Source organism: Lolium perenne, chromosome 4 (assembly GCF_019359855.2).
Source record: "Lolium perenne isolate Kyuss_39 chromosome 4, Kyuss_2.0, whole genome shotgun sequence".
Lineage (NCBI taxonomy): Eukaryota > Viridiplantae > Streptophyta > Magnoliopsida > Poales > Poaceae > Lolium > Lolium perenne.
In genome coordinates this window covers 162,620,405-162,638,536 of record NC_067247.2, presented here as the reverse complement: position 1 = coordinate 162,638,536, position 18,132 = coordinate 162,620,405, and the positions used below count along the sequence as shown (strand labels likewise).

The 18,132-nt window shown below is 42.8% G+C and overlaps 1 protein-coding gene and 1 long non-coding RNA gene across 23 annotated transcripts; one reads left to right on the top strand and one right to left on the bottom strand.

The window, feature by feature from the left end:
* Nucleotides 1-2,212: 2,212 nt before the first annotated feature.
* Nucleotides 2,213-4,089, bottom strand: LOC127294375 (UPF0481 protein At3g47200). Its single transcript, XM_051324180.2, has 2 exons — nt 3,922-4,089; nt 2,213-3,827 (listed from the first exon to the last, which is right to left on the bottom strand). Exons 1-2 carry the CDS (start codon nt 3,932-3,934, stop codon nt 2,431-2,433), a joined length of 1,410 nt encoding a protein of 469 aa, XP_051180140.1. The 5' UTR covers nt 3,935-4,089; the 3' UTR covers nt 2,213-2,430.
* A 2,066-nt stretch (nt 4,090-6,155) lies between these two features.
* Nucleotides 6,156-17,908, top strand: LOC127294376 (uncharacterized). Of its 22 annotated transcripts, none has more exons than XR_007846581.2 (10): nt 6,158-6,415; nt 6,495-6,630; nt 6,743-6,856; nt 7,253-7,389; nt 7,509-8,377; nt 9,231-9,376; nt 12,125-13,024; nt 13,200-13,423; nt 13,917-14,034; nt 15,740-16,804. It is a non-coding gene; the product is annotated as an uncharacterized lncRNA (long non-coding RNA). The 22 variants fall into 22 exon arrangements; XR_011742986.1 differs by having other exon boundaries at nt 6,159-6,415; nt 12,125-13,019; nt 13,200-13,246; nt 13,382-13,423; nt 13,917-16,804; XR_011742983.1 differs by having other exon boundaries at nt 6,159-6,415; nt 13,200-13,225; nt 13,382-13,423; nt 13,917-16,804.
* The last annotated feature ends 224 nt before the right edge of the window (nt 17,909-18,132 follow it).

Below are 18,132 nucleotides of genomic sequence, written 5' to 3'. Positions count from 1 at the left end.
TCCAACCCGGCCTGAGAAGGGGGAGTGGAGAGGTGGTACTCAGAGTCCATGATAGGTGATTACCCACAACGGACGACGAGGCAGCCGACAGCGAGAAAATCGGCGGCAAGGGCCGTCCCGCCCTGGCGGCAGCAAGGGACGCCAGCGGGATGTCAGGACCCGATGGATATGATGGAAGAGGATCACCGAATAAGAAGATATAAGCCTACCCTTGTATCCTATTGCAATCAACCAAGAAATATGAACCCTAATTTTATCCTTCAACATAGTCGTGTCTGTTTTCTCCTTTTTTGGTTGTATCGATTGAGAGATTCATCGAGATTTCTCTTTTTTGGTTTTATTGACTGGACCTATGCACCTGTGTGCATCCTAGCTATGTAGAGGCCGGGTATAATGCTTGTTTTCGAGTAATAAAGCGCCCATTATCGAAGAAAAAAAACTCTTGTATCCTATTGCAATCAACCAAGAAATATGAACCCTAATTTTATCCTGCTGCGTCTTTGCCACGGCAACAAGGAAGGCCGTGGAGGGGTCGGCGGGGTCCTGTTGCGCCTTCACCGCGGCGGCCGTGTAGTCGGTGTCATCGACAAGCTCCAGGTAGGAGATGAAGTGGTGCGTAGAGGAGAGGAGCATGCGACTCATTGCCCCGTCGATGTCGACCGTCTCCCATGAGTCTGGCGCCACGTTGGCCGCGACATCCACCGCCCCACGTCATGTTCTGCTGGCGTGCGGCTAACTAGAAGGCCGCGGGTCAGGGAACGGAAGGAGAGGGTGCGGCCATGGTGGGAGGGAGGTGCTAGGGTTTGGTTCTGGTCCAAATCGAGGTACGGTGGCGAGGTTTGACTTGTGAGGGGAATCCAGACGACGCGGAGAGGGGAGGAGACCGGGAGAGTGGAAAGTAAAATTACCCTTCTACCCTAGGTGTGGTGCTTCGTCCGTGGGCGTCCTGGCTCGCGTTAGTTTCGGTCGGTCATTGTTGATGTGTTGTACCCGTGGTGCGATTATGGACGCATCCCTTTTAATTTGCATAGGTGATTTTAAATCTTTTTGTACGTTATTGTTGTGCTGTTGCTACCTACCTATTGTGGCCCTTTGGATATGTGCCGTTATAGATACACCAATTAGGGCAAATTGAATGTGTGCCCTCATAGGTATATATCCATTGTGGCACATTGGATATGCGCTCTCATAGCTATATACCTATTAGGGCACTTTAAAAATGTGCCCTGATAAATATGTCTTTTAGGGCAATTTAGATATATACCCTAATAGGTATATTCTATTAGGGCATTAAAAAAAATATGCCCTGATTTGTAACATTTTAGGGCATATAAAAAATATGGCCCTAAGCATGTGCCTCGAAACCCTACCGTGTTGTAGTGATTGCGCTTGCTGCAATGTTCTAGTGGTGTCCCACACATCCTTCATAGTCTCTTTGGGGATTAGATGTTACAACATATCCACCGATGTAGCTGAGTAGATGGCCGAAGCTTCCTGATGATCTCGTCGATGTTTCGTTCAACGTTTCTTGAACTTGTCACCTCTGAGGTTGACGACGTTCCAGAGCCCGTGCGGCTCCATGCATGGCGCACTGCGTCAAAGGTGCTCAAACTCCGTAGTTCTAGTTGTACTGATTAAATCGCGGAGATTGCATCGATGCCGCAAGTTGTAAAACCGTGCCTAACATCCCCACGACCGCCTTGTTGTTACCGTTGCCGTCACCCATGACCTCCTTCCTAGGAGACCCGGCCACCAAGCTTTGATACCAACTGATGGATATCAGGAAAAACCGATCTAAGACTAGTCATAGTGGGAAGTAACATAGAGTAGTAACATGCACATGTTACTATTCTATGTTACTACCTTCATAGGAAACCGAGCTAAAACAAGTTAATATGGCTTGCATATTGGTATAATGCATGGGTGTGTAGCTACCCATGCGGGTAGCAGGCTTCATCCCCATAGTGGTTAGTAACATCAAAGTAGTAACGTAGATGTCTTCATTAATTAGCTTGTAGACTGATTGTATATTAAGAAGTGTGATATTACAGTAACTAGCTATGTTACTCCATCCTCATCTCTCCTCATTAACTCACTGCCAAATAAGCAAATTTGCTAAGTTAGACATTTAATTACTAGTGAAGTTACTTATACTATGAGTAGTGTAAAAGAAGATAATCAAAACCTTAATTCGAGTTAGGTCAAAGAGAGGATATGGTGCATCAATACGGGCTGCTGCTTTTCTGGTTTTTTTTTTCATTTCTTTATACACGGATACAAAACGCATCCAACACTACTCACAGGGCCAACACGACATGACACAGTACAATACTGACTTACAAAATAGACTCGACACAGCATTTCCTAACACAGCACAGCACGGACGCACCGACCTAAGCTTAAGTGTCCTAACAACATGATGCTCAATTTCTAGTTCCATCCTTGTTTGTAACTCAGAACAGAGTACAGTGCTTGGACGATGGCACAAACTAGCCCAACGGCAGCCGCCAGGAGCCCAACTGCGAGCCAGGGGTTGCTGAAGTACTTGCGCTTTAGCCACGCCATCCACCTCCGCGGGTAGCTCCGGGACCTTTTTTCCAGCTTCTGGCGTATGTCCCACAGGTAGTTGATCTTGGGTTCGCTGGTGTCGAACATGATTCCCTTGCAGAGGTCGGCGAAGTGCTGGGCCACCTCGCCGTCGTTGCCGTGGGCGTGCACGATGACCCCTCTCTTAGACAGCAGCTCCACGTCCTTCTTGTCGCTCGCCAGCTGCGACATGAACACGCAGTAGGCCGTGACATGGCTCCCCACCTCCTCCCGGTTCCGCTGCTCGAGCTCCATGAGGTTGCGCAGCAGCCGCCAGGTCTCGTTGTCGATGTCCAGGCGGGGCACCTCCAGCGTGCCGCTGTCCAGTTTCACGTCCAGGATGCAGCGCACGTCCCCTTCTTCGTCCATCTCTTTGCTTGTGAACTTCACCCCGGCGTAGCTGTACTCCGTCGCCGTGCGCCACCGGCCCACCGGCGAAACAGGTTTATCGGCGGCGCCGTTTCCTGTGGCGCCTGGCAAGAGGGCAGCCATTTCCTGTGGCTTCAAATGCATATGCAGAAGATGGAGAAGATTCTCTGGCTCCGTCGACTTGGGCGCCGCCACTGCGTACCTTTGTGCCTTCATGAGTTCAAGGGCATGATCCGCGATCCATTTGCCCACATGAGCCCTACCGCCCGGCACTGTCAGCTCGCCGATCTTCTCAAGGACGAAGAACGGTATCTGGTTCTCCGCGAGGAAGAAGACGTCGCGCACCACCGCCAAATCTTCAAGGGAGGCGGCGAACGCCGATGAGCGGGCAGCCCCCGCACCGTGCGCCGCGGTGTGTTTTGGTGGGAAGCTCGCGAAGCGGGAGAGTATGTAGCAGCCATCGAGCAGGAGCATGTGGACGAATTGGTCGCTCGTAATGTCATCGAATGTGTTGGCGTAATAACGCCGCGCCTTGTCCTCGAGGCACGCCAGCTCCTTGAGGTACACCTCCACCGTCATGCTGGGTTCTTCTTCTTCCGCCGCCGAGAGCACGGTGAGCAGGCTTCTCACCTTGTCCTGTTGCGTCGGGAGTTGCCGAGGGTGGTTGTACGGGCCGATGGAGACGTGATCAGGATCATACTCGCTGTTGCAGACGTTGCGCCTGAGGTGGCCGACCTTGGCGACCATGATGCGAGGAAAGCTGTCTTCTTGTGGCTGCGCCTTGGAGGATTTTAGGGATTTTAGTTTTCTTTTGAGTTCATTCAACAATGAATCCATCTCTAGAACGACGGAACCCGAACCGCTAGATTGGCCTACAATCGGAAAATAACAACAGCAAAGGGTGATTAGCTAGCCTTTACATGACCATATATATTTAACCAACAGAAGGATGAATTTTCTTGGCACCTTGGTGATCCATTTGATTGGCTATACTCTGCCTGCCTTCCAGCAGAGTGTAGCAATTGGAGTTTAGTTACCCTCTCAACGCTCACTTAACACTGGTTTTTCAGAGTTTGTAACCCCCAAGCGGAAGTGTATATAGGCGAACTTCACAAAAGTTGCCCTTTCTGTGCATCCAAGCCTGCATCATATATACATTTCTTCATCCTACTTTGCCATACATTCCTTTCAGGATAAGAACTGAAGATTGTTGCGCAGTTGCATTGCACAGAAAGCTTCTCAAAAGCTCTAATAATGGACATGCTTTACAAAGAGAATCTACTATTAGATTGTAGTCAGTCAAGCACTGAGGCGAAGGTGTACAACTTTCCTCCCAATCTTTGTGGGACAGTAGATGAAAAGAGAAAGCTAGGATCCTCCCCCGATAGCTCTGTCGGTTGCGTGCCTTCACCTACAGGAAAGAATCCGAATGGTTTGGCGTGATCTGCTTGTACTTGTTCGGTTCCCCTCCTGCATCACCATTTCAGGCCTAGCTAGGCGGCAGCCGCGGCACCATATATATCGCCAACCGGAGAAAGGAGTGCTTGACTGCTTTGCAACGAGGCTGGTCCATCCATGGTCCAACTTGCTGCCTTCCGTGAGTACCGTCCAGCAGTTTGGAACACATGCTTTCAAGCTTCAAACTCCAGTCCACTGATCTTTCTTTTTTTTTTTTGACGGAACCTCGTCAGAGGGCGGGGAGCTCCCGCATTGCATTATAGGAAGAGGGAAAATGGTCCAGTTAATAAGGGAAACTGGACCTGAAAACCATACAAGCGCGGTTAATTAAGGAAAACCGGCGAAAACCACCACCCGACTAAAGCTAGGGGACATCGTCTGATCCAGATAGAAGTGTTCCAAGACCTAGGACCGTTGGAAACACTTCATACCCAACCAAGACAGCCTTCACTACCTCAAGAGTACTCTCGCAACAAGAAGAGCACTTGCGCCTAACCAAAGGAAGACAACGACTAAACATTAGCCAGGACCAACTCACGAATTGCCTGAGTCGCCAAAGGCGAGGCAGGCGTCTTGCATAACCGCAGAAGAGGCTTCATCTTTTCTTGCACATCCTCCTCGGAGCCTTTCTTAGGGGCTGATCCCTTTGGAAGAGCTCCAAAGGATTCCGCCAGCCTATGTTCAGCACGCTTGGCAACCGGGATGTTGCAGTCTTTGTTCTTCTTATCCAGACGTCCGCTCCGCCTCCCAGCACAACTTGAGTCCCCATCAATCTGCACTTGAATCGGTGCATCGAGCAACGAGTGCTGCGCAGTGGACTTGAAGCTGCTCCAGAGCTCATCCAACTTTGTAGATGAAGACGGCAAATCCACCTCCTTCAGCACCATGTCATTGCCAGGTTGAGCCCAGGCTTGCTCCTGCATGCCTGGGAGCACCATCTCGAGCATGACCTTGTCCAAGGCAGGTGGATCAACATCGGTGTGCACCATCTCACTCAACTCAGCTGAGCAACCAGCCACATCGAGTGCACAACTATCCTCACCATCGACCACAACGGGAGGGGCAGATTCATCATTGGCAAGAGCTTGGCTGCCCCCGATAGCTTCCGTAGGTTCCCATAGGCTTGAGACTTGAGTAGTCCAACTCTCCACAACGGAACTGTGTCTTGAAGAGGCTTGAACAAGACCTCAAGACGAGCAGCGAACATGGCCTGCAGCTCAGCGCTAAGCGCCTCCGCCTGGGCTGCAAGGAGAGGCTGCAACGACCCCAAAACAGCGGGAGGCACATCGGTGTCAGCTGCCGACACAACACGCACCGGCTTGTTCAACTCCGCGAGCTGAACAGAGGCTAACTCCTGCAGCGCCGATCGCAACATTGTCGCCTGCAGACTGATCTTTCTTCAGACTTGCTTTCTTCACGCAGAAGTTTGCCGGATTGAAAGCTACTTTCTGTGCGTTATGTGCACATGACAAAATCAAAATCAGCTTTGGAGATGAGCACCCTTGTGATGAAGCGGGCTACCACCATCATTCTTTGGGATGGGCGACTTTTGGCATGCATCGAGACTTGAGGGAGAACCCCAAAGATATTGCACCTTCCATTTTAGCAATCTATAAGAGGAAAAATTTCGCGGTTAATGAAGGCATTAACCAAGGCTTTTGGTTCTCCAAAATCTCTATCTCTACTACTTAAAAAGACTAAAGTGGTTCCTTATTCTGCCATCACAATACGTTGGTAGTTTTGGTCGTCCGACTCCCTTCCCTTCGTCGCGCACATGGGCCAAAGCCCAACGAACCCACTTCTCCTTTCGCTGTTCAATCGTATCTTCCTCTCGATCCCTATCTCCACCGCCGCCATCGATCCCAACACCACCACATCGCAGGAGCGCGTACAGAGGACGGTGGCGCGGAGAGTGGCGCCGACCCATGCCACTGCTGGCCTCCTCCTCGAGCCGGCCTGGACGGAGTGCTGTGGGAAGCTTCTTCGGGAGATAGATGCTCAGGTGAGCCGTGGTGTGCTTCTCCCTCCTCCCTATGTCTCTTCCTCTCTATCTATCTCTTCCCTCACTCTCGTTGCTGCAGGGAATGGAGGGGGAGGGATGAGATTTGTGCAGATTTTCCTTCTCCCTCCTCTATCTGTCTTTTCCTCTCGATCTATCTCCTCCATGCCTCGGAGAAGCGGATCAAGTTGCAGCGGCAGTGGCAGCACGGGGCTGAGGTTCGTTCAGTTTCGCTTCTTCCTCCTCTCTAAGTCTCTTCCTCTATCTATCTGGATCAGCTCTCACTCCCATTGCTCCCATCTTTCTCGTTGACGAGGGCGCCGATTGCAGGGAACACAGTAGGAGGGGGTGTCAGCCAAGGAGGGTGTCTGCTGCAGCTATAACCGCTCTGATGTCCATACCATCCAGATCGATGCCACCCAATAGCAGAATCTGAAGAACAAGGTGTTTTCTCTCTTTCGTTCTCTTGGCAACATAATCGATATTGTGCCTGCCTTAAACTTTAAGAACACGATGCTTTGTGAAGAAGTCCTGTGAAGAATTGTGTTTTGTAGTTGTTCAGACTGTAGTATGTATCTAAGGAGTTCCTATACATATGGCATATTGCTCCTCCTTTTGGTGATGTGAGACGGTGAATGAACATGTGACTTTCTTGCTTAAATTTAATGGCTGATTGAACATCTTGGAGGAAAGCCATCAAATACATATGTCATTAATGCGATGGTAAAAATGGTAGTATCAAAAGTGTGTGTTTCAATAAACAGTTGCTTATGCAACTTTAACATTGTGTTTGGTTTCAAGTGACGCAGCTTGGTTACTTAGGAGCAGCCTATTTTGCAGGTGATCTGGTTCTTGGAGAGATAATATTGCTTCTTGTCACTGGAGGATTTTGTAGCGGGCTTATATGATGAGTGTCTTCGTAAATATGGCTCTATGAATGTCTGGAGATATTGCACAAAAATATTCGACTATTTAAGGTATTATTCTTATATCGCTTTTATTCTGCATGCAATATTCCTTTGAGGCTTTCATTGTGCTTCTTTGAGTTAAATTAAAATATACAAGAATTGGTGACACCATAATTTGTTATTTTCAGTTTGTCTGCTCTTATTGAGAACTAAATCTTCAGTATCCATGGAGGTTTTCCCCTGCTATCACGACACTGGATCAGGCAAACAATGCAGTAGTGACAACTCAGAGGGCACCAATGCAGCAGTGGCTGGCACTCATGCATGCATAGTGTACAACATGAAACTTGTTGCTTTGAATTCCGGTGCATCTCCATAGTAAATAGTGAAGATAGGATTTTAACAGATCATAATAGTAGCATACATTATGCTTTGAGCAGATCATAGGAGTTTTAATCTTTCTCCAGTATGTTCAGTCTTTTCAGTAATATAAACGTATCTCTGTCATTAGAAGGTTATCTGGTTCTTCCACTAATTTTTCCATTGGTTTCAATAAATGGGAGTGACTCCTATACACTTTGAGCAACCAGTTCATAGAGATTATTGCGGGTGTCTCCATGATGTTAGCATTGCTACAATGGACAAATACAGAGTCGTTGTTATTGATGATGAAAGCTGTCAGAGTTTGTTTTTTTTCGATAAAGGGAATATATTCAGTCAGAGTTTGTTTGATGCTCAGAAAATAATACATGGAAATCTTGCTCATGTTATTGAACCAGAGAAGTCAGGGTTCGCTGACAAATTATGTTTGGTTGGACAGTGGTATTTTTCTGATTCATCATTAACACGTAGCATATTGGCATGCAGGTTGTTAAAAGTGCATCCCCGGCTTACTTCTATGGAGAACATACTATGTTTATAATCGTATATAAATGTTTATGGTTTGAACATTGAACCATGGCAGAAGAATTTTGCACTCCACGCCACCTGGTCACTATGAAAGATCCGTCCTCTATACCAATTGCAGTTGCCATGGCTGGACTGACCTTGCCATTAGGTAACTTATTCGACCCCGTAAATATCATTATTTTGGATAGAAGATTTGAAACATTTTGTGAATGTTCCTTTTGAATTAGTCAGATCCGCCACTTTGCTTTATTTTCTCAGGACTTGTTTTATTTTAATTGATCTGGCTACCTGATAGTGCATTTTTGCTGCTATGTTTGGAGTGGAGTATAAATTATTTTCGTGCTCAGTACTCTTTATGCAGTTACCATGGTTCTAATAAAAGTCGATGAACATATATTAACTGTTGTTATATATATATACAATGTTGAGTTGGTCTCCTTTACTGTTACTGAAGTTAGAATGTCCTAATCTGTTATGCAGAGTATCAGGATCATTGTTGTATTTATGTACTTTCAGTAGGGTATTGCACGAGTAGGAACATAAGACACTCACTTGAATTTTTTAAGATTGAAAAATATATTTTGTTTTATTTTCTCTTCTGAATTGAGAGATGAATTACTTTCTTACAAATGTGTACGACGTAACTGCCCTGTTATGAAGGTATATGTTTAGGTTTGCAGTGTAGCACATAACAAGGTGTGCGGTTGAAAAGGTCATAGTTTCAGTCTTATTTCTATGCATTTTTTTCTTCTGAAAAACACACTTCCCTTTATATTGTTTTTGCTGATCTGTCTAATTACTAGCCCCATTCTTACTCTAAGTAAACATTGGTTTAAGGGTCTTGTGAACACAACATAAATTATAATGGTACTGCATATATTCACGAGAAAATACGTGGAAGCTAGAAGAGAGTATTACTGCATATTATTCAAATGAAGTAGACTACATATCTATACCGGTTGAATTGTAATGTTTATTAATCTCCATTTTTTTTAGTGCAGTCCATTTGCTCTGGTACATGGTGAGAGTATTTATCAAGCTAGGAGAAGATTCAGATATTGCGGAGTTTTGTACTGCAGTGCACCTACTCTCGTCCATGGCGAGAATATATATGGAGCGAGGCCAATATGTAAATATTGATGTCGAGGTATTGTAGAGTTCTTAGCGCTAGAAGCATTCTTGTCCTAAATTTTTAGTTTTATTGGTCATGCCACTGTCTTTTACTGCCTTTGTGGCTGAAGGATTACTGAGACTGTTTGGACTGGATTCTGAACATGTAGCATTTCCTCCGCCTGAGAGAAACAATGTCTGGTTGAAGTTACTTCATGGTTTGTGGATAAATGACTTACAAAAAAAAGAAAACTTGTTGAGTGAATTTGAATCTTTTGGTAAAGAACCGTTACAATTAAGATATCCATACCATGTATGTTATGAACAGGTTCTAAAAGCACTCTGGGTGAAAAGTGTAGTTACATAAGTAGCTTTCCTCCATTTATAGTTTTTCTCCTTAACTTTGTCCTCGTAGTTGTTATAATCCATTCTCCACTCATGTTTTTCTAACTTAAGATATTCATTTGTAGTCTCTCGACTCTCGAGAGGGTGTATAACTGTAAGTTGTGCATTGGTCCTTGTACTACAAGGAGTACGTATGCAGTTACTCCAAGCTAGGATTGCTGCATGATGATAGTAAGTCCGATTTTGCAGTCATAACCCATGTTCTAATATTGGCAATTCGCCTATTACGAATTTTTACTAGAACCCCACTACAGTCACTAGACAATGAATGATACACTTTGAGCTCATTGGCGAGCAAGCTAAAAATAAGTTCTGGTACTCTATCATATTTTTCTGAATCGGATTTTACTCAGATTTTTCTGCCTATCCTTATTTTGTGAACACTGTCGGACATGCATACAGTCGTAATTAGCTTACTTCTACAATGCTCGAGTCTTTATGATCTCCTAGAATGTTATTTGTTATTCCTTTAATCTATTATGATGTGCTCACTCCTATATGCCACAGTGCAGTTCTGCTGCATGATGAGTAACAATTATTAATTTACTACCAAGATAAGTTTGGGTTCAGCTGTGTTACTGGTGTTGGGGCGTCATTGTTCTCTACTTATTTGGGTTCAGGTGTGTTATAGAAGAATAATATGAGGTTTTAAAGAAGATTAGGCCGAAGTATAGTAGGTAACAGATTGATGTGATCTTTTCTGAAGTCATATTTTAGTTTGTGCCCAAACAGTTTTTCCTGAATATATTGCCACGCGAAATAATTGAATCTCTTGCCATATTCTGAACTTCTTTTCTTTTTGGTCCTGTTTTGCTGGTCAGCCTTATCTAGGAAAAATATATTTACTTGTTGGGATTTTTTTTAATATGGTCTGCTTTCCAACTTCAGGCGAGAGAAAGTGCGCGTCATGTGATGCGGTGCATCTGCTGTGGTTTCTTAATCTGTGAAAAAGGTCTAATTTAAGCTATATTTGTATTTGTACACATTACACTGGGAGATGGTATGCCTTTAGCGTGTGGTTAGTACTTATGGGCTTTGTTCATCGTACAGTGCTATCTCCATGTAGCCTTATTTTATATACGTACTTCCTACTTCAGGATTTGCTTTGTAGGCAGCCCCCCAAAATAGATGGATTTGCCCATGAATATGCTCTGGTGTTAATTTAAAAAAACTGTGCTATCTTAAAATGTGGTCTGCCTTTTACTGTTTATTCCTATTTACATGGGTTACAGATTTTTATTAGATATTAGCTTTTAATATCCACTTTTTTTTAGCTTGCTGCACTTCAGATCCCTCTTAACTAGACAAGTATCTTTTAATATCCTAATAATTAGTAGAATTGTTCTAAAAAAATACATGACCAAACATTTCATGGATAAAATTAATGTGACTTATATAGCATGTGAATTGTTGTATCTGCGAATAGTACAAATAATAAATATGTTATAACTTTGTATTTCTGCATTGTGCATGTGGGTGAATACTCAACTAAACTTAGTTTTCATTTTTGTGCTTATCAATATGTGTTTGTTATCACTTATAATATTTCAAACATGGATTATTATTTAAGACAAATCTAGGAAAAATGGTTTCAGCAAGACTGGGACATCAAGTACTTTTGTTTTCCTATTGTATTCAAATCAAATAAAGAGACATACAGTTTATCTAAAACTCTTTCTTTTATGAAAAGGTCATAGTTCAGTCTTATTTCTATGCATTTTTTTCTTCTGAAAAACACACTTCCCTTTATATCGTTTTTGCTGATCTGTCTAATTGCTAGCCCCATTCTTACTCTAAGTAAACATTGGTTTAAGGGTCTTGTGAACACAACATAAATTATAATGGTACTGCATATATTCAGGAGAAAATACGTGGAAGCTAGAAGAGAGTATTACTGCATATTATTCAAATGAAGAGCCAAAGTGAATATCCCACATATCTATGGAGGTGGCGTTTTGGCTCATAGGAGCATTTGCTCCTATTATACAAAATAATTAAAAAACAATTTTAAAAATGTCAAAAAATTCTGACATAAATTTTTTGTTGTACATCGTGACATTTTATGTTAGTGCACAAGTTTTCATGGAGAAACAACATTTTATGTGGCGTGTACAAAAAAGATAAAAAAATGTCTTGTATGTAGTCGTGTTATAGCATCAAAATTTGTCTTTTTTACTGGAGCCACAAATTTTTATAATTTTGTTTGAAAACTTGTGTACGAACATAAAATGTGTAGATGTACATGAAAATTTTTAGTTTAGAATTTTTTGACACTTCGAAATGTAGATTCACACAATGGGAGCAAATGCTCCTATGAGCCAAAGTGAATATCCCACATTAACTAAACAGAGTAATGCTGTTGTGATTGCTGGCTTTTCAGGCCTCCACGAGCGCGTTGAGTTAACTTGGGGCCCATCCACAGGTCGGTTTGAGGGAGATGGTGCTCTTTGACTTTTCTTTCGCATCTCTCTCGAATGTTTCCCTTCTCGCGTCTCTAGCTCCTTCTCTCTATCTGTGGCAGCGGCGAAGAATCCAGCGGCTAGGCGGCCTCTCCTCGGCCTCTCCTCTGGACATGAGTGGCGGCGGCGAAGCATCTGGCGGCCTCTCCTCTCTCTCTCTCTCTCTCCCTGCCCCCTCTCCTCTGTACAGGAGATAGATTCCCTTCTTCATCGGCGACGGCCGCCGCGCACGCCTAATGGGTGGGGAGGAGAGGCAGCACGAGATCCCCGTAGAGTCGTGCCTCCCATCGGAACTAGAGGGAGGGATGGAGAGCGTCAGCACTCTTGCCGGCCAGCCGGCTGGAGGAGGGAGCCGGTAGCCGAAGGAGGGGCGACGCTAGCCAGGCACGATGGTGGCGGTGGCCGGAAGTTCCGCCGTTTTTCAGGGCGCTTGGACAAGGGACTCGAGGACCTCCACTGCCTCCTCACCCTATGGGTCTGGAAGGAGGATGGAGGGAGCAGCGGTTGCCCTCTTCCCGGCCGGCGGGTCTGAATCGGTACTAGGAGAATATGGTGAGAAACATGGCGTCGGGTGGAGGGGATTCGGGATTGGTGGAACTAGCCGCTGTGTCTCCTCTCTCCCAATTTCACGCCGGTGGTGCACGGGGCCGGGGCGTCCAACGAAGAGCGGCCACAAGCGTGTATTGGGGAGGTTCGTCTGTCAACCGACGACAACAAGTATAGGCGCGAGGACGTGGGCTTGAGGAGAACCTGCTCGATGAGGTTGGTCTGTCGAGGAGCTTGACTGCAAGATCCTCATCTCCGTCTGCTGCAAGAGTAAGGTATCCGTACACCGCTCTTGAGTTCTTTAGATTGAGTTTATAGGGTCAGGTAATGTGTGATCTGGTTTGTGTTTGATCAACATTTTTTCTTTGTATGCTACAAACTGATTTTGTGATTGTTCAACATTTATTTGCTTAACTCAAATAATTACTGGCTCCATGACATGCTCTGCAGGGAAGAAGCAGAGGGAAATCTCGAAGGTACTCAAGATTATTTGATAGGTATTATTTAGTTTATTCATATCTTGGATAATAGTTTGGGTATGAACTTTGAGTGCATCTTATCTCATCTTATTATAATATGAGAAGAATATGTACTAACTACTAAGGATTTTGTATGATGACACGATGATTCAGAGTTGATGGAGTCGAGATAAGCATAGCCCCGTCACATGCTTGGTAAGATGAGACTATGCTTTGGTGTGCATCATTTGAGGGGTTTCCTCCGCATACACCTATGTGGGAACAAAATTGAGATGTAGGGTATTATTATGCATTTCGTATTTAGCTGCAAATTTAGATTTGGGAGGTTTACTACGGTTTTTATTCCCCAAATTCTTTCCATAGAAGGAATTTGACACCATTGGTATATATCAAGTAAAATGATCACACCTCTACTATTCAGTTGAGAGGTTATAGTATACTAAAGAAAGAATTTGGCAGCTGTGCCAACACATAATATCAATGCATTTAGAGTTAAGTTGAAATACACAGAACTTCTTTCTTTTGTTTTGAGTAGTCTGAAACATCTGGAGAAGCTGAGAGCTAAATTCATTTGCCTGAACAAAGAAACAAGGTAAATTACGGCAGAGTTGTGAGAGAAAAAAGTGACATGTGTTTAGGTCCTAAAATTGCACTCACTTTATTTGTGAACTTACGTTCTATTTCTTAGGAATGTTGGCTCTTCGTCGCGCAAGTTGTATCCAAATGTTTGTTTCATCTCGGGAATGTTGGCTGTTCGACACGCAGGTTGTAGGCAAATGGTTGTAATCCTTCGTGCTCCTTAGCTGGTAAACTTCCGCCCGAACCGTCATGCCCTGGACGATTTGTATACATTATTGTGCACGCTTGCCATTGTCTAGAAATTATATTACCTTTTTGTTTCGAAGATTTTATTGACTGTTGTACACATTATGTTAGCTAGGTTTTTTAGGAAATGGTTATTGAAACGAAACCCAGGGAAGCGCGCCTGGGCGCGCCCCAAAATATAGTGTCTTTTATACAAATATCAAGTAGCCCAGCAAGCCACTTAGTTCAAGTTATACTGTTGGCATGACATGTGAATTGGCTACGTGGGAGATGGATATTTTAGGCTACAGGAATATTTAGCAGATCAATAATGTGTTGATGGAGATTCCTTAAAAGCGGACCAGCAGATGCATTGATCTGTTTATCAAAATATCATTGCAAATGACACATGTATGTGTATAAGTTGGAAGTGGGATCACCATCTTATGCTAAAAATGAATAAATCACATCTTTTAGTCTGCGAGATAATGGCTTGGAGCTATTGGTTCTGGGTTTAGAGGCACTGAACACATTAGAAATACGATGTTACTGTGCTGTGGGATGAAAAATGTACGAGGCTATAGGGGAGATGCTGACTTAACTAAGCAATAACTGAACTAACGCCTGAGGTCTAGCGATAAGGAAGGTAGATAATTTTGTACAGAAAGGTCATAGTGTCCCTGACATCTTTTAAGCAAATGATAATACTTCTACCTCTGGTTGTGGGATGTACTACATGTTCCAATACTGAAAAGAATTTTTTGCCGAGGAGCTACTGTTGTAGTAAAACTGAAGTTAAGAACTAATTTTCAGTAAAAGACGTTTGAACATACGAACACTTCTGAAACTATCTTACTGCATGTTTAGCATTGATATAAATGGTGCTTTCAGAAGTAAGTTTGTTGACATGAACTATTTATTATTTAAAATTTGTATGGGAGAGGCCAGACCATGCGTTCTTCTTGCATCATCCAGTTAATTGTGTTCTTGTGGATTTTTAGAATTTGTTGTTAACTTCTCTCTTTTTTGCCATATTACCTCTCCATATAATATATAGCATGTACTATTAGGTTCAAGAAGTAATTTATTTTTCTCTTGCAACTATGTAGCAAGTTCACATAATAATCCATTCTACCTTAGGACTCTATGCTGTGAGCATCCTTTTTGAAATTTTTTGAACTTATCTTCTTTTGTTCTAATGGAGAGTTATCTTGCTTACTTTCCATCTAGGTTTCAGAACTGACCAAGTATCAACCTTGTGCTACGAACTCATGACCACCGATGCACACCTATTTTCTGGCACATAGTTTTCTGATTGGATGGCCATTAAATTTTTTTTGTTTGATTTTCATATCCCATGTGAGCAAGTAGATGACTCATGCCACATAGTCACCGGATTTCATTGACTTTTTTTATATGGACATACATATCTCTAAATCATATTTTTATCGAATTCTCATATGGTTTCCAGTAAGATGGTCAGTCAGAGGTTATATTATCATACCACTTCCACTCCTCATTCAGCCAATCCATTGTATGGAGACACTATTTCATAGTGTATTAAAAGGTTTTGGTTTGAACACTTGCAAAATAATGCTTGGCTCTCGAGGAAACCTATAGTAATAGGCAGGCGAGACATATTTTCAGTATCTGTAATATTTGTATTATTTTTTGAGTATTTGATTATAGTTGTTTCTATTTTTGGAGGATACACATGTTGTTCAAGGGCAGAAGAGGCATGTGACTTTTGGTGCTCTGGTAGGCAACTAAATATCTGGCATGCAGACAGATAACTTTGGAGGATATTCAAATGAGCCGGTACGTGCTCAGAAGCCAGAATGGGATTTTTTGTTGTAAATTTTCGTTTAAATACATATATTTTCTTATTGATGTATTTTCTATTGCACTGGTGTGACAAATTTCGGAATTAGGGATAGCACATCCCTGGTCTTGTGCGAGTCGACGCATTATACAACTTTGGTGCCTATTTCTTAGAATATTTGCATGTAGTTCAATTGTTAACAAATATAGATTTTGCACAGGAGGCATTCACTGTAGGTTGACTTTGGTACTTACAGAAAAAAAATGCATGTCGTCTCCAAAAAAAAAATGCATGTGCATTTGCAACCCTTTCAGTTCTGTTAACTCTTCTAATTTCTTAATATGCTCAATTCACCATATCTTTAATTCAGTTTTATGAAAAGTATCACTGTTTAGCATTTTTCGCCTATGCTTGCTGCAAGTATTTTACCTTCCACATGAACTTCATATGGAAATTGGAAATGACCGTGGCTTCGTCAAGTTGCGTGACATTGCAGGCTAAAAAGCTATGCTAATAAGATTCAGTCTTCAGTTTATTACTACCCACAATTTTCAGAATATAGCAGTTCTGTTGGGTGGAGCTCTCAGGAGCCTGGGGGCATACAGACCTCTGGGTATCATTCAGGTTGTTATTACGGCTATCAACCATCGATAAACCAACGCAGTATAGGGACAGATCACCCTGCTTCTAGAAATAATGAAGAGGGTTTCCATGACCCGAGGAAGCAAAATCTTTCCTTCATCCTGGGCAACTGAGCCAGTTGAGTTTTGGGCATCCGACTAACAGAAATGTGAGAATATCATGTAACATTTGAGTCATTGACAGTAGATGCAGGTCATGGAAGCTGCCATCTGAATTGGATATGTATGTGTAACAACTGGCAAACATGGTTTGTTGTCGTGCAATGGTGGATACGGAATTTGCACAGGTGGTATGCTATAAAACTGATAGCGATAGCAGCAACCTGCGACTAGCAATAAAACAGTCTAATGAACAAAAAAAAGTGTGGAAAAAAAAGATTGTTTTGTTGCATTAAGAGATACACAGGGTTTCAACTTCAAATATTTTATGCATGAAATATTATCTCAAGTTCTCAACAGTTGCGGAGTTGATAGTTGTAGGATGGTTGATTTTAGATGAGTTCTTGGGAAAATATAGGTTGAACCATTCATTCATGGGAAAATGGTAAGATGATAACCGTGGCAATCTGAAACAAATGTTTACCGCCGCGAAATGCATCATACCTGCCACGCTTTGTGAAAAGCAATGCAGGCGGCGAGGCGAAGCTCGCTTGTCATCTAGTATCTATACATGTCTTTTACTATCTCTAGCTACCCAAACTGATCGATCGCCTCCAAGGGAAAAAGCAAAGCAAATTTTGCATCCTGGGAGCATTGTGGCAATGGCAGACATCAAAAGAAAAATGTCTCCACCCATGGAATCATTTTGTCTAAAAATTCTATTTGCCGAGCCGCGTGGATTTTCAACAGCAACTATCACAGATGGCTCTACTGGACATGGAAATTTAAAGGCCCATTCATTATATTGTGCATTCCAACCATCTAGCACTAGGGAATTAAGATCGAGGTTACCAAAGTAATAGGGAAATACATATATTTGGTAGAGCCTTGTGTTTATGAATTGCTTTTTGGTAGAGCTCTTCGAGCGATATTTTTGCACCTCTTTGATCATGGTCATTGTGTATTTTTGTACTCGGAAAGATCTGCGCAAAGTTCTTCATGTTATTTAATTTTGTCTCTTGCATACAACAAGAAGTATGTATACCCAACTTTGAAACTCTCCTGAAGTATATGTATTTGGTGAATTGCAGATCAAGGAATCTACATAAGGAGAAGAAGAGGGGCTGGTTGAGTCGAGTGTTGCAGACTGCAGATCAAGGAATCTACATCAACAATTAGCTATTGAGCCAAATGCCCATATCTAGGTGCTTTTGTTCCTTGTATTGTCTGTTTTCTGCAAATTATTCCTTACTATCATGATGTAGTTCTCCGACTGTTTTTTAAGGGTAAAACAACCCCACTGCAATTTTTATTGATTAATATAAAGGAGTTTACAATGTACAAGAACTACAAAGAAAGAAAGTAGAAAAAACAAGAACTAGAAATGATTTGTAGTTCTTCGACTGTTACAAATAAATAATTTGTGGTGTGAATTTTATAGTTCAAAGAGCATTAATATATTATATTTAATAGGTTACTTTTGAAATACAATGAATTCTTAGCTTTTTCTTGTCAACAAGGACCTTTTTTGTCATCTC